This window comes from Aulonocara stuartgranti (genome assembly GCF_965226115.1).
Source record: "Aulonocara stuartgranti genome assembly, chromosome: 7".
Taxonomy (NCBI): Eukaryota; Metazoa; Chordata; class Actinopteri; order Cichliformes; family Cichlidae; genus Aulonocara; species Aulonocara stuartgranti.
Window position 1 is genome coordinate 8,414,858 of NC_138945.1, and position 20,970 is coordinate 8,435,827.

Below are 20,970 nucleotides of genomic sequence, written 5' to 3' on the forward strand. Positions count from 1 at the left end.
AGTGGCTGGGGGTTAAGTGATCAGGATATGGCCCAAGACTTGTATGTTCCATAACTTTGTAGATGGAAAAATATTCAACTACAGGAATAAGACAAATGAAAAAAAGTGTCTACCACATATGTTTAGATTCTACGTTGTTTGTTATATGTAGAGATGACTTATTCCTTGAGTTAGATCCTTTTTCTGTGCTTGCATGATTCATACGAATAAATAGCAGCCAGTGCCCCAAGAAAATCTTTGAAAGATATTTGAAATCTTTGAACCTTGAAACACATCTGTTGAGTGTATCAGCTAATGGGCTGCTTTTAGATTTAAGGTGCTACTCACGCACACTAGCCTTTTTTTCCCCACACTACAACACAGCTAAAGGCTTGCTTTACAAACGGGTAAAGCTGATTGTATCACAGAACTCTTTAAACACAAACAACATACAACAATAAAGAAACATACACACATCATCTCTGTTGTGACACAGGACACTCCTTTAATGAAGCCAAATATTGTTTTCATTATTGGCTCCATCACAGAGGGGAAAAAAAGCAACATCTGATACAATAACTGATTTTAATCATTGTTAAGATGGGAACATGAGAATACACCAGTCTTTGGCACCTCCTACTCTAAACAAACATGCTGCTTACAGATAAACATCTGTTCTTTTTTTTTTTTTTTTTAAAGAAATATTAAAAATACATTTGACATTTTGACACTGATAATCACAAGCATGTGACACATGTGGGTATAAAGGACGGGTGCTCCCATCTTTTGGACAATTTTACAAGTAGAAAACAGTAGAAAGGACCCCTGCACATCTGGGGAAGAAATCAGAATTGATCAGTTGGCAGTTATTTGTGACGTGCGTTAGCAGGTTGCTGACGTGGAGTTGGGGCTTTGTGCGTCCATGTCAAAAACAAGTTTATTTCTTGTGCTCTGTTGGATTCTAATACTGCCTAGGCAGATTTCACCCCCATAGCTGGCCTTCAAAAATCACAGCATCTTCTGTGCATTTTCACTTTGATTACTTTGAAATGGACTGAATTGGCATGATTGCAACAAAAATATAAATATATGACCGTGTGAATTCTGGAAAATAAAAGAGTGAAACTTTTCAAAATAAGGCAAATTTATGTCACAAAACGCTGAACATTTGTAGTCCTTGAACACCCAACATGTCAGATAATTATGACAGGAATAGCAACTTGACAGCAGAAGAGGAATAAAAAGTCTTTTGTGGTTTGGACAGAGTTGGATTTCAGGGTTTAGATTTCCATTTTAGTTTACAGTAGTGATATCCTCTGTATAATCCTGCAGATTACACATTCTGATAAATTCATTGCAGTAATGAACAACAACATAACACACAACATATTAAATTTTGTGTCAAATGCAGAAGCAGCGTGTGAAAAAGTAGGCACACTTTAACTGCTTCAAAAGGAATTAAGATGGCAAGCAGCAGCCAGGCACTGCTAATCAAATCCACTTGATTATCTGATCATCAGCAAGTGTGAGCACCTCCATATAAGCTCAGGTTTAGGTAGTTTGCTGCTCCTGAGCATTCAGGTGTGTTAACACAACGCCAAAGAGGAAAGACATCAACAACGATCTTTAATAAGAAAATGTTGCTGCCCATCAACCTGGCAAGTGTTAAATGGCCATTTCCAAACAATCTGTTGTCCACTGTTTGACGGATTATTCACAAGTGGAAAACATTCAAGACATGTGTCAATCTTTCAAACACTGCAACAAACCCAAGAGCTCCATTTCACAACACCAGCACAAACACCTCAGACCAACTGTCAGCACGGTGGTGGAGCGATGAATATTTGGGCACCTTGCGGTCACTGAGTGGAGCATGAACTGCTCTGTATACCAAAATGTTCAAGATTTAAATGTGAAGCCATCTGTCTGACAGTTAAAGCCTGGATGAAATTGGGTCATCAACAGGACATTAACCCTAAACACAGCAGCTAATCTATAACAGAATAACTGAAAAAAGTCAAAGTCCAGACCTCAACCTGACTAAAATGCTGTGATGGGACTTTCTGATTACTTTGAGTTATTGTTGTTAAACGTGGTTCTACGAGTTTCTGAATCATAGGGGGTACTTAGCTTGTAACACACACTGCTTTTACATTTCGACTTGCAGTGTATAATGTGTCATTTGTTTTTGTTCATTGCTAGTAGTATTTAAATCCTCCTAAAAACACCGACCAAAGGATGTAAAGCATGTACTGTGACAGTCTCTCGTTTGCGCAGTGATGTTTCCCACACGAGTCATCTTGGTCATATTATGCCTGTAAAAGTTCCATCCGTCTCACAGAATCCACCTTCTTAGTAATTTGTTTGCACAACTTGCAACATGTTGTTTGCATAATTGTATAATCTGTAAATATTTCATTCTCACAAGCTACCTTATTTAATCAAATTCATACATATCATACAAGATGAGCTTGTTAATATTTTGTTCACAGAAGCTATTTTAGTGATACAATTTTAGTACCTTGTTTACACAACTTGACATTTTATTTAACATAGCTGTTATTTTGCGTGAACTACTGATGGGTTTTTTGTTCTATTGTTTAAAAAAAATAAAAAAAATAAAAATTGTGCAGTGAATTTACCTCGAGAATATTGCACCAAAAAACATTTTAACAATCTAGTCTTCACATAGCCATTAAATCATGTGACTCACGACCCATTTCCATCATACAGAATGTTATAAACATGTTATCGCACCATGCTTCATACGCTGCTGGGTAGAGTAGTATAAAATTGACTGCAACATGAACCCCCCCCCCAAAAAAAAAAAAAAAAACAAGTTTCAGGAAACATCTGTGAGAGGCAACTTTAAATAATACACACTGTTTGCATCAATGATCCAAGTGCTGCTACATAACAAATGTTGCATTTGTGGTGATGTTTTGAACATGAACAACAGAAACAGAAGTTCCACAAACGGTTAACAGAAGCTCAAAGTTACGTTCTTCGTTTCTTTTATTTATCAGGTTTCGTCGTTATAATTCCGATGAAGGGGCAGCAGCAGTTTGTGTTTGGGGTTATTTTCCAATAGAAAAATGCTAATTTTGTGTCAGCAGGCCAAAGTGTTGAACCTTTTCAGAGATCTTTTGAGCTCTGAGAACTGAATGTACAGTAAGAAGTTATAACAACACAGAAACAAGACTTTTGGAATAGTACCTGACAAATTTGTCAGTGTGCAGTGTTTGAGGATTTACTGTGTACCATTGATACAAAGTGTTAGAAAACATCATTGGTATTGCAATCCTCACCAACAGCATTACGTTTGAGCACCACAGAAATCTTTCTCATTCTTTTTCACACATGTAAATGACATGTTATTGCTGCCTACTTAATACAGCCAACTGCTATTAAAAACATGACAAAAGATGAAAAGTTTAAAATCAGTGACCCACGTAACTTTTACTCTTCAAGAGAAAGAAGGTCACCAGTGTGTAGGGCTGGTATGAAGAACAACAACATGAAAGTATTTTTCAATTTCTGGACTAAAGAACAACTAACAAGATCAGAAGAACATTAAATCTCATAAAGTGCAAGCCTACAATATTTTAAATGTCATAACTGTCAATACAGGAAACACATTACGGTAAAAAGAAAAGAAAATGTAGAAACAGCTGACTTCCATAGACAAATGTAACACTGAGAAAACACTCGTCCTCTGCCTCTCTTCACATCCTCGGAAAGCTGGAATGTAACTAGAGAAAAATGGTCAAAGAACAAACTGGCCTCTTTACCATGTTGCTCCTCCTCGCTTTAACTTCATATTTCATATTTCATTATGGATTACATAGTCTTGCAAAATACTGAACAAACACATCTCTGCGCAACACTATTATACATCATGTGTGCACACTCCAATGGTGGCAATAACAAAAAAATCAACACTAAAAAGTCAAATGTCATTTCAACCAGCTGCTTCTTGCATTGCTGTATCATTCCAACATTTCAACAAGTGCAGTTAAATTTCAGCAGCCATGTGCAGTCACTTTCCCCTGCTGCTGCCAGGAATAAATCGACAGCAGTTCCTGATAAACCTTTGGACCTTTTACATCTGCCCCACTACATTAAAGATATGAGGCATGCATATTAGCCAATGTAATACTGAAAGTTTGAATATAAAGACAATTTTTCTTTTTAGCTAATACCTCTTAGATGTTAGAGGTTTCAATGGAACTGGTTGGTGATGTTATATACTATATATATATATATATATACACACACTTCTATTCACAAATAATCACATAAAAAGACCAAATCAACAATGAATGCATTTCAGTGTGACCAAAAACATCAAACGTTTTCTCTAAAAGACAATTAAATAATCAAACAAAGAAAGCTACCAATAAGTTGGAGGTAAAATTGAGCTAAAATTCCTCCAAGCCTCTGTGAGAGACAGATTGTGAATTGAGAATTAAACATTTAATGGCAAATGGGAGGCGGTTTTCCACTGCAGGAACTCGCAGGCTGGTCTAGTGCAGCATTCTCTTTAGTATTCATTCTGAACTGCTACAGTTTCCAGGATCGCTAACAAACCTACTGCATTAGCAGCCCTTACAACCTACTGGGGACTCACTCACTGGATAAACTCTAAGATTTCAACAACAAAAGCCAAAGTCTATACGTAGCAGTCTAATGCTTTTAAAGCACAAACAAATGTGCAAAATTTGCAACAGACACTAATATAACTGATCGCAGATATGTCAAATTGCTCTTTTTTATACATTTATGTATGCTTTTATGAAGTTTTAGTACTGTGCTATGCAAGTTCTCATATGGATTTGATATTAATGTAGTTTGGACCCCACTAAGATTAGCTTTCCTTTAAGACACAGCTAATAGGGATTCTAATATCCATCTATGGGTCTAGGATTTGAAGGCTGTAGTTTTGGCAGAGATTGCAGGGAAGCTCGACCCTCCAGCGGGTCCTGGGACTGTCATGGTTTTTTCTCCCTGTAGGACGTGCACCTCACCTAGCAGGCATCTAGTCAAATGCTGGAACAACTTAACGTGGTTCCTTTCGATGTGGAGGAGCAGAAGCCGTACTCTGAGGCTCTTCTGACTGACTCATTCGTTGCACATTGCATTGAAGCTGATGCCCGATCACTTAGGTGAGCCTCTAATGTATTTAATACCAGGTCATTTGTCAATCAACAGTATTCTTCATTCTCATTGGTGGTCATTTAAGTCGCTCACCTGGAAGTTGCGTCGCCAGCATGTTTTTAAACCCATAGTCACTAAATACTGTTCACTTTCTGTGGTTTCTCATCGATATGTTGGTAGGAATCACTTCCAGTGTGAATGCGGTTTATCGCCACGAGACACCACAGTTGGTTCAAAGGAAGCTCTGGGCTATAATCTCTAAAGTCACTCCCTGCAGCCATAAGTTTTGCTTTTAGGATCCTGATAAATTGGCATTCATAGTCAACTTTTGGGGCAGCCCTGAATTCCTGCGGTGCAAAGTTGCCTGGAACCATCTTTGAGCTTAAAGGAGTGAAAGCCACCAGCCAGTATGGTGACAACAATGACTTAAGGACATAGCGAGAGGAGCACGACTGGTATTTCTTGTGCTTTATAAGAAAGCAGCTAAGAATGTTCTGATTAGGTGGCAGGCCACACGTTAATGCTGTCGTCATGAAGATAACAGGTGCCTAGCCATTTCAGTAATAAAAGTAACGATCTGTGTTATCAGAAAGCACAACAATTTGAACCTCTGACAGGTCACCACCTCTCCCACCTCTCACTAGATTGTCTTCACCAATTGACTAACTAAACTGTACAGGCCCATGCAACACATGCACTACTTCCCTTTACTTTCTCATTCCAAGTCATCTGAACATCTACAATTTCTTTTGTGTGGTGGAGCATCCTCTTTGGAGCACACTAACTGACACATGTCTTTGCCTTTTTTAGCATGCAAGTACAGCACAGTGAAATGGGAAATGAAGCACTATCACGTCACACAAGGCTGAAAAAAAAAGTCTCCGAATTAGTTTGTTAATGATATGAAAGCGACTAACTCACAACATGTGGCGAAACAAAACCTCATGCACCTTTAGCGTGCTGCAAGTTGATACACCAAGCGCTGTTTGGCAAACACAAAACTCCAGCACTAATAATATTTTTGGTGAATAATGTGCTCATATAATAACTATTACATTTCCTGATGCATTTTTAGCTCTACCATGCTTGTCTTTTTTACAGGTGGATCAAAAACCACATGAAAGCTGCCAAGAATGTTTCCTTACTTTGTTCCTTTACGTTAATAAATGATGAAAAATCTTTTTACAACAAACTACCAAGGCTGTTATCATCTTGATGATAGTCTGCTGTCATGAAAAAAGTTAGAAGCTGATAAACAAGAACTAGTAAGTTGAACAGTAATGTGGAGCATCTCATTTGTTTTACTCTTATGTTGCTCATATTTACCAGGCAAGCCAATGAGAGTCAAAATGGGGAATTTATGAGAAGAAACTATGTGAACATCTTTCTGTTGCATGACATTAACACTTACATGGAGGACATGAACTTGCATGTTGGGTTTTTTTTTTTCTCATTACCTGTTAAAAAACAAAATGACCATGAGGGCTTTGGCAGTGGAGTCTGTATTTACATATACGCCATACTGCCCTGTGTGAAGATGTTAGTAGGCTTCCAGTGAATCATCCCAAAATAAGCTCTGCACGTCCAGCATGGTCGCCAGCTCCAAAATATGCTTCTGTAGAAGGCTGCTCTCCACTGTGTCCTGTTTGGGGAGCTCTGGATAGGATTCCGGGAAACTCTGAGATTCCTGCAAGCACACAAACATCCAAATTGTGTTTTAGCTACCTGACAAAAATACTTTGGTGGTCACTGAAGGGTTCTCACTCTGAAGTGAGAATCAAAGGTTTAAGCGTTAAGAAGAGCTTCCTTCATTTACGAGAAATTTAAAAAATACATGATTTAAATAGCATTTAAACACAATGAGAAGGTTAAAAAATTATTGTATGCAGGTAAACTATTATAAAATTTAAAAAAATAGCAGTTTATTTTGAAAGTCATCTGTTATTCTCATTTATTAATATTATTTATTATTGCCCCCATAATAACATAAGTGTTTTTTATTGAGTTACTCGATGGAATAATTAATATTAAAATATTGATTATTAAAATAATCAATAACTGTAAACCTGTAATAATCTGGGGACTTTAGTGGGTTCATTTACTGAGTATTTGCTGACATGACATGACCTCCTGATGATGCATAAATACGACTTACTGCAAGTGCTTAAGAAACACTGGTTTGTGGAAATGCATGGTGCATTGTTGGCATATAAACTTAAACAATGTGGCTCCTTAAGGAAAGCAGACTTACCCGAAAGAGTTTATGCAGTCTCAGTGCAGCGGAGCAGAACACAAAGCGGATCAACAGCAGCCGCAGGAACTCGTCACCAAAGAACTGCAAAAAGGCTTGATCTGCATTAAACAATGTGTAAATAAGTCGATCAACAGAAGACGAATGCATCACAATTTATTTCAGTGCAGCCTTAAATCCACCATAGATTTAAACTTCTCAAGAAAGAGAGAAGTTTATTTTCATGGAGGGACCTACAAAGCTCACCTGATGGTCACAAATACAGTACACATGGGTCGTCACAGTAACCCTTTCATAGTCCATGCTAATCTCCATAACATACCTATGGTCCGCGATCGTGTTAGCATCTGCCCAATGTCACGGTACACTTTGCGAAGGAATTCTTGAGCTCTTTCCCAAAGACCTCGTTGCACACTGTTTAAGCCACACACGGAGGAGAAAGCCAAGAGCGGACTGTAGAGGAACAGAGTGAAGAGACTCCCACGCTGAGACTGATCTAAACAGGTGAAGCAGAGACATTGTAAACTGAAAGGAAATTCGATGCCTGAAAAGCTTCCACTGAAAGCAGCATCTTTACCAAACATAAACATACTGGTAGATACCAATGACACCCATGTTAAATGTGGATTAATCAGCTGCTACAAACAGTCCAGAATTTACTTTTGTCTAACTAACATTAGACTAAAAGCCTCTTTCTCTTTCAACCAAAACACTCAGACAGCGGAGCCACAGAGAGGAAGTTAGGCAAACAGACGAAGATGGAGTTCGTTTAGGTCTTCTGGTTAAAGGAGTGTGGTTCTGCAGTGACACCCACCTTGTACACTCTTGGGATATACCGTAGGTGATAGTAGGCACACCAGGGGCTGGCCAAATAGATTTGTAAAATTCTAATACAACAAAGACAGAAACAAGCATTTTAATTATGGAAATATACTTACAAACAACAGTGGCACGTTTGATATATCTGCTGTGGACATTAGTGACATTTTTATCTTGAAGATAGATTGAGGGACATCCATACAAAAGCTGAACGTCTGACACAAACTTGTGCTGTGTGATGTGAACAGAGGTGAGCATCTGCTCAATTCATAAATATTTCGACTTTGGCAAAAAATTAGCTTCACATTTGGTCAGGAAACCCATGAGCAGATTCTCTCATACACCTTCATTCTCAGCATCCCTCTCTCCCCTTTAACAGTAATATCCCCTACATTTTAATTCCCTACTCTTACCTCGACCCCCCTCGTCTAAAACTAAGAAACGCTGAAATATTAATTTAAATTTATGTATTTAAATCTACGTAAGATGAGACAAGATGTTCATTACTAAAATGTAACAAATGAATAACTAAAAAACTATTCAAATGTGATTAAAGTGTGGCACATTGAGCCATGCTTTATGAATGATGCACGCACCATGACAACCACTTCAATAACAGTTCAAATCTAAAATAACAAAACAACAAGTTATGCAGCCATTTTTTTTCCCGCTTATCTGAAGTCGGCTCGTGGAGGGAGGAGCAGAGAAGTCCTGCCTCCACGATCCGCCACCTCCTCCAACTTATCCTGGGAAACATTGAGCCATCTCTCCAAGTGTGTCCCAGGTATACACTGGGGCCTCCTCCTAGTAGGACGTGCCCGTCTGAACACCTTGTCAAGGAGGCGACAGCTTTAGCCGTCACCCTATCGCTAAGAGAGAGGCCATCGACCTTTTGGAGCACCAATTAAAATGTAACAATTAGATTAAACCACTAGTAACTCTGGTACTGACTAGTGACAACAGTGTTGATTAGTCTGCTAGGACACAATATGTGCACATCCCTGGAAACTCATGAATATTCGCCCCTAACATTCTACAAAAGGAATACAATTTATAAAGGTTGATTATTTTCTCTTGCCGTCTTGGTCCAACTGCTCTCACTTTCCCCCCCATCTCTACATAAAAGTCAAGTTTAATCCTACAGCTACATATGGCCTCAACCTGCATCAATAAGGTTGCCCTACATTTTAGATTCTTGCATTAGGAGAATACGCAGTCTATGAGAGAATTCCAGCTGAGGTGTCTTTATATTGCACCACAAAGCAACTTTTTTGCCAAAGAACCGGAGAATTACTGATCTTTTCATATTGGACAACACAAGCTTTTGTCAATTCACCTCTTTCCAAAAGACTGTGGATGTAAACTTCACGTTGCATTTTGTTTGAACACACTAGTAGTGATGCAATGTGGCGGTATCCACACAGATAAAACTATTCTCAACTTTGAGGCGAGTACTTGTTACTAATGGAGTGAAGAAAACTATTAATTGACATAAGATAGGGTGTTTGTTCATGCAATTTATGAAGGAGGCATGAGAAAGACCTAACAAACATTTTCAGTTACAGGTTTCAAGTTGGCCCTGTCATCATAACTTGCACATCCCCTGAATTAGAGGATCTCCCATGCAACCATATGTCCACTAGTGTTCAGCTGCCAACTACAAGGTGATGCGTAGTGAGCGAATTTCTTTTTATGCTGATTGGGCTTAAGTTGTGTTGTGAGGTGAGAAAAGATTCCCTCATCACATTTTTCCCTCCATTTGCCCATCAACAATTCCTCACCATTTAAACGTCTCTGAAATGGAAGGTCTTCACCTACATACCTTGTAGGCCGTGCTGTTTGAAGAATCCACAATGACAAAAAGAGGCTTCCGGGTGAAAGGGAATAAGTCTCCTGGATGAAGGCTGCAATATGCCAAGCAAATGTAACTCAGCAAACCCTCAGTGAGGTTCTGCACTTTTCAAGTAACATAGATAGATTCTTAGTAAGCTCTGTCACACATTATGACTTATGTAAACATATTTAGAGTCAGGCTTTCAGCACGAAAGCCCGAAAGTCATTTACTTATTAGTAAAAGTAATAGGTAAAATCACTTCCTCTGATTTTGGTTTAGATGCTGTCAACTGAATAAACAAAGCAAAGTTAGAAGTATTGCTAGGAAATTCTCACCAATGCATTTCCTTCTGGGCCTGATTCCTCTTCTGCACTGTCTCTCCATTCACCACATCTCGATTTGTATTCGTGAGAACTCCTCCAAAATCATATGGTCCTGTGGGAAAGGGTTAGACGCTTCTTTGGTGTAACTTGAAAAGACTGTATCGGTCATAAATATGCATTGGTAATGCTTGGTAGAAGCCACTGTCCACAACATCTTCAACCACCTGAGGTACAAATTCAACAGCATTCCAAGAGAGGCTAAGTATACTGAGTCTGAACGGACCTTGTTCTGCATTAGGGATGAGACTTGAGAACCGGTTCCCAGTAGTTCAATTTCTTTTAATTGTTAGTGTGCTTGCCTATTGATCCTGCTTAACGGTTTCATTTGCACTTGCTGTAAACAGCTGATTTCAGTTGTATATTGTTAAATGGTAATTATAAGACAATGCATTTCAGGTCATTTTAAAGTGAAATGCAAAAGTAATGTAACGAGTAGTGTAACAAATTACTTTCTCCTGGGAGTAATTAAGTAATGCACAATTTTACTTTTAATTGTAATAAACTTTAAATAATGACTCCCAACCCCAATCATAACAGAGGGGAAATACCTATATGTCTTTGATATACTGCTGAGCAATGGAGGTGACTCTCAAAACTGAGCCAATGGGGACTCAATGAGAATTGATAAGGAACCGAATAGTTAAATGAAGTTGAAAACGGAATCAGCTAAATTCTTATCAATTCCCATCCATATTCTAGATCCCCTTTGATGTGGCGGCAAAGTGATTGGTGCCTGGTGTGGTGGTAATCCATGAAGGGAGCCATCAAGCTGAAAAAGGAGTCCTGTTGGGCTTGATTAGCCTGTAACACATTGGAGGCAGTTGATGTCAGCAGGCCAAGCAGAACAAACTGTGGTGTGGGAGCGGTGAAGCCATGGAAAAAGATTTTTGGATGGACAAACCGTGAGGCGACTCAGGAGGGAACTATAGGGGCATCGTACTCCTCAGCCTTCCTGGGAAGGTCTATGCCAAAGGAAAGGAGAGTTTGTCCGTTAATTGAACCCAAGATTCAGGAGGAACAATGCGACTTTTGTTCTGTGTCTGGGAACACTGAACCAGGACGTTATCCTCTCGAGGATATTCGAGTGTCTGTGGGAGTTTGCACAGCCAGTCTCCATGTGTTTTTTGGACTTGGAGAAGGCATTTGACTATAACCCTATGGTACCCTATAGGGGGTGCTGTGTGAGTCAGGGTGTTCAGCCCATTGTTATGAGGAATCCAGTCCCTTGGTCTGTATTGCCGGCAATAAGTTTGACTTGTTTCTATTGGGTGCTGGACTCTCTCAGGGCTGCCCTTTGTCACGATTCTGTTCAGACTTTTTATGGGCAGAATATTGAGGTGTGGCCAAGTGGTGAAAGGCTTCCAGCTTGGTGACCTCAGAATTTCAGCTATGCTTTTTGTGCACAATGTGTTCACAATTGAGGAAAGAGGGGAGCAGGAGATCGACAGACAGATTGGAGCCGCAGCTGCAGTGATGCAGACATTATACCGGTACATGATGAAGAGAGAGGTGGACATGAAAGAGAAGCTGCGGATTTACCAGTTAATGAAGCCAAAGCTGAACCATGGACACAAGCAAAAGAACGAGATTGGGAGTAGAATCAGGGGAAATTAGCTTTCTCCAAAAGGTGGCTGGAGTCTCCATAGGTGAGGAGTTCAGCCATCTGAGAGAGACTCAGATTAGAGCTGCTACTCCCCGAAAAGAGCCAGTTGAAGTGGCTCGGCTATCTGACGAGGACGCCTCCTGGATGCCTTATGGTTAAAGTGTTCTGCGTATGTCCTACTCGGAGAATGCCCTGGGGTAGAACCAGTAGGACACACTGGAGAGATTATACATCTCGGCGGGTCTAGGAAACCCCGAATAAATTGCAGGTGGTGGCTGGGGAGAAAAGAATCTGGGCTTCTCTGCTCACACTGCTGCCCCTGCGACCCAGCCCCCGATAAGCAGAAGAAAATGGAAGGCAGGACACGAGTGCTGCAAACATGCCTACTATAACAAAAAACTCTTGAAATGGCAGTGTTGCATTTGCTGTTGTCTCTAATTTATTGTTATTAGTTACATCCATGACTTTGCTTGAATGTTTTTTAAAAACTTTACATCAGATAAAACCTGGAAGCCTGTCTCACGAACCAGACATTTTTGACTTTTTCAAGACATTTCATCAGATTTCTTTCACGTATTTTCACTTTTACTTCCTACCACAAACATGTGCTAACAGCTGTAATGACATTACTGATCTCCACTCCGAATCGGTCTATTATCGTATTCAGAAATTCCATGAAATTACAGACAAAAAAAACAAAACAAAAAAAGAAAAACATACCCTCATAATCTGAATGCCCAGTAGGGAAGACTCCAGTAGCTGACAGGTAGATGAGCAGAACACTGTTAGCAGGTAGCTCCTGGAAATAAAAGTGGTAAGATAAAAAAATTAAGTCACAAATTCAAGTATTTCATTTTACTATAACTACTAATCTTAAATAATTTACAGCGCATGATAACCGAAAAACTCCATTCAATTCAGTTGAAATTATATAGCGCCAATTCACAACCACGTCTGTCTGAGTATGATAATACAAGCTTGGCACACCCATTTTTTAGACAGTTTCTCCCATTCTTCTTTGTAGAACCTTTCGAGCTCAGGTTGGACAGGAAGGGTTGGGGCAAAGACATTTTCAGATCTTTTCAGAGACGTTCAATCGGGTTCAGGTCTAGGCTCTGGCTGGGCCGTGACTCCTTTGTTATCGTGACTGTGTGCGTAGGGTCGCTGTCCTGTTGGAAGATGAGCCTTCACCCCAGACCAGGGTCCAGAGTGCTCTAGAGCACATTACCATCCAAGATATCTATGTACATTGCTACAATCATCTTGCCTTCAAGTCAGACTAGTCTCCCAGTTGCTGGTGCCAAAAACATCCCCGTACCATGATGCTGCCACAACCATGATTCTCTACAGGTATGGTAATGACCAAGTGCTGAACAGTACCTGGTTTCCTCCAGACATGATACTCAGGCCAAAGAGTTCAATCTTTGCTTCATCAGAACAGAAAATATTGTATCTCATGGCCTAAAAGGCACCTGAAGGACTCCAGGTGGGTTGTCATGTGCCTTTTCTGAGGAAAGGCTTCCATCCAGCCACGTTACCACACAGGCCTTAATAGTTGAGTGCTGCAGAAATGATTGTGCTTCTGCAAGGTTATTCTCTCTCCACAGAGCAATGTTGGAGCTCTGTCAGAGTGAGCATAGGGTTCTTGGTCACCTCCTCAACTAAGGTTCTTCTACCCCGAATGCCAGGAAGCCACAATTAGGAAGAGTTCAGGTGGTTCCAAACTTTTTCTATTTGTGAGTGATAGAGGCCACTTTGCTCATTGGGACGTTCAATACTGCAGATATTTTTCTGCACACTTTCTCAGATCTGTACCTCGATACCATCCTAACTCAGAGGTCTACAAATGATTCCTCACACTCCATGGATTTGTTTGGGCTCTGACATCAATCATGCCCAATCCAATCCCACCGATTTACCTGATTTACTGACTTGAGTGGATATATATATGTTCCCTTTATGAGCTTAACTTGAAAACAATGCCCAGATAGCAGTGGAAAGAAGTGAGGATATAAATATTAACAATGCAAATAATGTAAATATATAATACATCTTGGAGATAAAAATCTCAACTTATTGAATATTTATTGAGGAAACCTGCGATCATACTGACCTTAAAAGAGGCAGACAAGAAAGTAAAAAGCTGGCTGAAGGTTGGCTTATACAGCAAATACTTGTGAGGGTTTTCTCTCTTCGCTGGCTTTTCGTTGGGTTCCTGTGGAGAAACATCACACAAAACATTGCATGTGTAAAGAAAAGATTGTAAAACCTTATGTAAATGCAAGTGAAATCAAAAGGCTTCTAGGCCCGGGGCTGAGGCACACTGCTGTGTGTACAGGTGTATTATGTGGTTTTATGATCCCTATACATTATAAATGTATAAGCCATTTGTGCATTTATACATGTGGTACAGTAATAGTATCTTCATTAACAGACAAGCAGATTGGGATTGGACAGTAAATGTGTTCTTGTGCAAATCTATACAGTTTATACAGAGGAACAGTTTGTGCTGTGGATAAATCCTATCAGAGACTCACGCGATGGACATGCGTCAACCAGCATGCAGCCTGTTTCAGTTGCTCCTGTATTTTTAATCCATACTTTAAACTTTTTCCTTACTGTCTTTGTCTTTTACTTATTATTGTAGCATGTTAGTTTGTTTTCAATAGTTTTCTCTCAAACATGTGGGTTGAGAAAGTTTTTCTTCTCCTTGTTGCCGCAGAACTATTACTTTCATTGAGGAATGGGATTGCGGCATGGCAGTTACACACCACACGCTCTGTGGCTGAAATGGATGCAGAGGTGGGGGACAGAAGAGCACGAGGGAGACCGTAATACAGTGGAGGCTTCAAGCAATGAAGAGCTTTAAGCTGAGTCTCCCATGTAGTATAATGGGGAATGTTAGGTCGCTAGCAAACAAGCTGCATGAGCCAACAGCACTTGCCTGGAGTCAGAGAAGCCTGATGTGCTTCACTGAGTCATGGATTAACCAGGATATTCCAGATGACAATGCATCTGTGGAAGGCTTCCATACTGTTTGGGCCAACATGGACAAGTGGTAAAGCAGGAAGGAGGGGGGCTTGCCCATTATTACCACTACACGATGTGCCTGACACTCACCATCGTTCCTTGCTTGGAGGTCTGTGTGGCCAGGTTTACTGGTTCCCTCTCCAAAGCTTGAAGCATGCGGAACATATCTATGGTTAACTCACTGAACTTCACCTAAAATAAATGACAAAACAATATTAATATATCAAGTTACTGTTTCAGCCTTCATTGTGGTTTGAAAAATTATTCAAAGTCACACACAAACACAATTGTTTGCCATACACAGAAAAATGAGAGCCCTCAAAGATAAATCAGTGCTGCAGTTATAATGAAAATGAAACAAAAACAACTACTGGTTATATTGTAATCTTCTCCTACAAAGTTTGACAAATATTTTAGTTTTTTGGGTCATAACAGCCAGGAGTGAGCAGTGCAAATACTATCAGCACTTCAGAAACTGAATGTTAGTGTAAACTGCACAGAAAGCAGAAAAAGATCAGATCAGAGGCCCAGAGAGAGGACGTATATGAAATAATAAAATAATCCATCCATCCATATTACTTGAGAGTCAATGTCTCAAGTTTTCTCTGAAAAGAGTTGCAGCAATTGTGGAAATAGAAATATATTGCTTTTCTAGTCTTAGTACCCAGTTAAGGCACTTTAGATTACAAATAACATTTAACTAGAACATGCATGCAGTATCCAAAGGAAACCACAAAGGTACATTGAGGAACATGCAACTTCTACATCGAAAGACCCCAGCCAGGTTTCAAGCCTTCTTGCTGTGAGGCAACAGTGCCGATCATTGCACCACCATGCTGCTCATGCTGATGTGTGTTAAGTTTGAGAAACCATGAATCAGATTTAGTGGGTTAGAACCTGGTTGTTACTGTTGCCGATGATTAGTGCGTCAGCAAGGATGAGCTGCCCAACCACCATGCCTTGTTCCAGTGGAGGCACACTTCCCTCCTGCAGCCGATTGCTGATGGTGACGACAGAATTGTTGTCGTTCAGAACTACCACAGGATCTGCCTGTTACAGACAAACAATTGAAGAAGAGCAGTTGAAGAAATAGTGCGGATCCAGTATATCACCCAGCAGGCAAGAGGAAGAACAGAGACTTCTCTGTTTACCTGTATGTGCACAAACATGACAATTATAATATAATGAATAAATTACTAACATAATGAAATAACATCAAACAGTATTAGGCTTGGATGGTTATTTACCTCTATAAAAGCTGCCACTTCCTGCAGAACCAGGTTCCACTCCAACTGGTCCTCTGTGTTGAAACGCTGTGTGTAGTCTTCAATTTCCTCAGATAACTCCTGCAGATGGCAGATAGGCAGGAAGAGCAATAAGAGGTGTCATGAAAAAAAAACGAACAGTTTTGAATTTTTACACAATCATAAAAGTAAATCGTGAACAAAATTCATGAAGTAGACTACCTCATTCACATTTACAGGGAGAAAAAACCCAAAATATTAGCACAGTTCAATACAATATCTGCAGCTCCTTAGATCTAGAAAATATTCTAACGTTAAAAAAAAAAGAGAGAACCTAAAAGAGAGATTTGCAAAACCTGTTAATGGTACCTCAACATGTACAAAGTGTTGATCTTTGACAACACGAGCAACATACCCAATAATGATAACATACTTTCTATTACAAATTAAGAAAATACACTTCTCAGCAAAAACAATAAAACCACTGACAGGTAAATGGATTTACATTGATTGCTGTGTTTTGACTTGTTTATTTGAGAAAGATAAGGCTTAACATAAGAAAACTTGGCTTATGGTATTCATGTAGATACTACTCCGACTTGCACAACCTACCTAAACATTTTGAAGACCCTCTTGATGCGAGTGGCCTCATTACTAACTACTAAGCTATTAGTCCAAAACCAAGACACTTACCTTTTCCTCCTCACCCAATTCAGCTTAATATTAAGGGGGATTTTTTTTAAGCATTATAATACAGCATCTTCAACTTTGAAGGTATTGAGTGGACTGTAGACAGGTACTACACTTGGCAAATTATAGTTTCGACTATTACAAAATGGTTTTCCCTTATAGGTACACTTTGACTGTTTCTTCCTTTATTTAGCTGTTTTTGGCCCCTTTTTTTACTCTATAACATGCCTTTCGTTCTAGTATTAGTAGTCGATATACACATTAATACAAAGTTATCACTTTGTAATTATAGTCATGTGAATGTACCTCATTATTAAAACTGTTACCTAATGACTGAAACCCTGCATACCAAGCTGTAATATAAAGTACTAACAATATGGCTTCCATACCTTCACCAAAACTTTGACAAGGTCCATCTTGTTTAAAAGTAAACAGACGACTATGTAGCGAGCATAATAACGAAGCTTCTTCACTACTAATTCAGGCCTGATGAAAGACAAGAAAAGACAATATGAGCGGGCAAACACAAACAAATCAACATAAAGCACTATCACAGTTGAAGCAGTGTTTATTAAATTGACTGGAGCCACCAAATGGTTCACCCTGTGTTTCTTAAGACTCCAATAAACATTTTTGTCTTTTCAACAAATATTTGATGTAAATATCTACATTCTGGGATCGTGAAAAGAGAAATTTTGCTCATTTTTGGGAAAAAAAGACATCAGATCGTGCACACTCACATAAAAAGGCGAGTTTCACACATAATATGACTCTTACACACTTAAATGATCCCCAAGAGTGCAGTCCAGTCCGCTCAGACACATTATCAAATAATGATTAAATGGAGATAAAAATCTATGAAGAATGTTATACACTTAAAAATGTAACCGTACAAGAACAAATAGCACAAGAGCTTAATGCTGCAGAAATTCATTAATCTTGGGATTTAGCATAACGAGCAAAAAATTAGACATTTTAATTCCAGTTAATTATTTCAACGCTGAGGGAAATCTTGGTGCTGCTGTTTATATCAAATGTGATAGCTGCACGTTAGAGCTCTGAAAGCTTAAACTGGATCATTTTAAACATTCTAGGTTACTAGTAGCTGCAGTTCCAACTGTGTAAAAGAGACTTGGCAGCAGATTATAATAAATTATAACATTTATATATTTACAGCTGGGCAACAACTTGCACATTTGAGACATGTTTGCCCAGCGGGGAACCTAAATTGCGCTTAAAACATGGTGCAAATAAAAAAAATCAGTGAAATGTGGAGGTTCCAGACGACTAAACTGAAACATAACCTACTCCTAGTAGGTTATGCCTGGAGCATAAGTCACCATGGTGACCCAGCCAGGTAATAAGAAAGCCACTTTCACACATAGTTGACAAAGTAGTACACCCCTCTGAATCAGCAATCATACTAACTTCATTGGGAGTTTTTTCGTAGTATGATCTCATTTCTTAATAAGGTAAATTTAAACAGGCTTATTATACATAACGTTTAAAGACATCTTACAAAAACTGCAACTTACACTACTTTAACAAAAAATATCTGGAGCTTACCTGTCCTCTTTGTTGACCTGAAAGTAGTAGGAGCGCTGACGAATGGCTGAGTAGAATGAAAAGGCCTCATTCAGGTAACTTGTTTCTGAGGTACGAAGGCTGTCAACAAAGAGGAATACATATTTCAAATTTGCATCTTTTTAAACAAATCTGCAAGTGGTGATTGATAAATTGAACGAATGCAGCAGCATTCATTTGCTTTTCTGTGTTTAGTTTTGACACCAGGGACAATGAGCTGAGCTGTTTGCGGCTACCTGAGAGCTCTCAAAGTTTCATAACATACCAGATCTAACATGTATTCACTGTTTTACTTCAATGATAAAACAAACAAACAAACAAAAAAACATAAAGATGTGAAAACTGGACTAATGTGATCTCTTTTCTATCGTCTTACAGTAGAGCTGTCTAGAGATTCTTTGCTCTAAACCAGGGCTGCCCAATCCCGGTCCTCGAGAGCTACCGTCCTGCAGCTTTTAGATGCATCCCTACTCCAACACAGCTGAATCAAATGGTTTGATTACCTCTTCAGCATGCCATCATGTTTGGCAAAGGCCTGATAACAAGCCATTCATTTGATTCAGCTGTGTGGGAACAAGGATGCATCTAAAAGCTGCAGGACGGTAGCTCTCGAGGACCGGGATTGGGCACCCCTGCTCTAAACCTTTTCTAGTTGGAATTTCCACAAACCACTGATTTCTGTTTTTCCCCTAATTTTTAATTTGGATTACATTCTCTAAAGCACTTCCTGAGTTCTGTGTTTGAACAGCTCTACATAAATAAACATTGCTTGCTTGCAGTTAAGTAATGCAATATTTAAAGTTATAATGACTAGAATACTCAAAGTAGTAACAAGAAGTGGATAAATATGGGCACTTCCATTGTGGTGACAGACTAGCTTTTTCAGATGTAGTTGCCACTGAATTAAATTATCATTATTATTTTTTTAAGGAGTGCATTTAAGGAGTTTTGTGGGCTGTAAAAACAGTGTTTGGACGTTTCCTGCTTATGCAGAAGTGGCTAATTTCATCATGCCCAACACTTTGCCAGTTCTTTTTTTTTCCCTTAACGGTTGCTGGAAAAAACCTTCTAGGTGCAGTAGGGATGGGAAAGATTTCAGTTTGTGTGCAGGAGGAGTAAAATAGTGGTGCAGGCTGCGGCGTGTATAAGGACATAATTTTTTGTTTTTATTGCACAAAAAGAAAATTGCGCGATGGTAAAGTGGAGACTGCATCCAATACAGTAACATCTGCATTGTGCTGCTAACAAAACTTCAGATCTTTGCAAGCGCCTGCACAGACAGCATGCTATCGCTAAGCCAGCCAAGAACAATAATTCTATGTTAGTGTTTGATATTTTAGTGTACTGTCGTTTTCTCAAAGAATGTACGTGATGCTGAAATAAAATCAGTGGCAAGTCTTCATGAAAACGGTAAAATATACTGTCGTCTTCCACCATCTGAGTTAGGGAAGGTATGCTGATACTAAACAGACATGGAATTTTCGGGACCCTATGTTGGGACCCCAATAAGCAGTCCACTTCATTCAAAAGGCAACAACACATGTATCCTACCTGATGACTACCCTATCCTTAGTCAAATTAATAATGCTGCAAAACATTGATACATGACTCAGGAGGCCCTGTCACTTACTAGTAGTGGTAATAAAGCTGTCCAATTTTGGATGCAACTTCACCAATCTGCCATCTCTTCAGTCCATACCGACTGTCCAGAACCTGCCTGTCAGTAAGTATACAAAGATGTCAAACTTAACATTGAGACAGTGATAAAACCAACCCTTAGAAAGAAAAAAGAACATTCTTCATTCAAGTATTTAAACGGTACAAGAAAAAAATAACCTGTGTTGTTGCTGGAATTTCCATAGCTTAGTGTAGACGTCAAAGGTCCGCCCAAAGTAGGACTGCCACTGCTTGTGTCCATATTGAGGAAGGTCTCTGCAGCAAAAGACGGCATAAAAGAGGAAAGAGAAGGCAAGAAAAGCACACATAAAATTCAACTGATTGTGCTCAGCCTTTCAAACAAACTCCAATAAAAAGAACAGTGAAAACATTCGTGAAACAGAGTTGTTAGCACTCTTGGTGCTTTTTGTGACCCCAGTTACTTTTTTTTGTTCAAGGAAAAGCGATGACCTTTTTGTTCCATTACATGCAACACACATTATACAAATTTGTACAGAAATGGGGCGTCTTTTTACCCAGAGCTCAGTAATTATTTGAAAACTATTTTTTCAATTGCAACGATGCCTTCCAGTGACCGGTTTTTGAGAAAAGTGATTATTAAGCCACATTTAGTGTTGCAAAGATGCTCTCTGTTTGTCTTGAGTTTTACATCCAGCATATCCCTTCCTGAAAGCTCAAGGATATCTCACATGTTCAGCTTACAATTATCCTTGTCTTAT

The 20,970-nt window shown here is 39.3% G+C and overlaps 1 protein-coding gene across 2 annotated transcripts in view; it reads right to left on the reverse strand.

Annotated features, from left to right (window-relative positions):
* Positions 1-458: 458 nt before the first annotated feature.
* scai (suppressor of cancer cell invasion) overlaps positions 459-20,970 on the reverse strand; it is a 30,964-nt gene continuing 10,452 nt past the window's right edge. The window contains exons 3-17 of one of the 2 annotated variants that reach the window (XM_082542001.1): positions 20,411-20,506; positions 20,205-20,291; positions 18,557-18,655; positions 17,380-17,476; positions 16,304-16,402; positions 15,954-16,106; positions 15,147-15,248; positions 14,140-14,241; positions 12,747-12,825; positions 10,376-10,475; positions 10,029-10,110; positions 8,202-8,274; positions 7,710-7,883; positions 7,388-7,488; positions 459-6,823 (exon numbers count right to left, since the gene is read on the reverse strand). In XM_082542001.1, coding sequence (XP_082398127.1) covers positions 6,677-6,823; positions 7,388-7,488; positions 7,710-7,883; positions 8,202-8,274; positions 10,029-10,110; positions 10,376-10,475; positions 12,747-12,825; positions 14,140-14,241; positions 15,147-15,248; positions 15,954-16,106; positions 16,304-16,402; positions 17,380-17,476; positions 18,557-18,655; positions 20,205-20,291; positions 20,411-20,506 — 1,591 coding nt within the window. In that variant the 3' untranslated portion in view covers positions 459-6,676. The remainder of the gene's footprint in view (positions 6,824-7,387; positions 7,489-7,709; positions 7,884-8,201; positions 8,275-10,028; positions 10,111-10,375; positions 10,476-12,746; positions 12,826-14,139; positions 14,242-15,146; positions 15,249-15,953; positions 16,107-16,303; positions 16,403-17,379; positions 17,477-18,556; positions 18,656-20,204; positions 20,292-20,410; positions 20,507-20,970) is intronic. The other variant, XM_082542002.1, reaches the window with a different exon arrangement.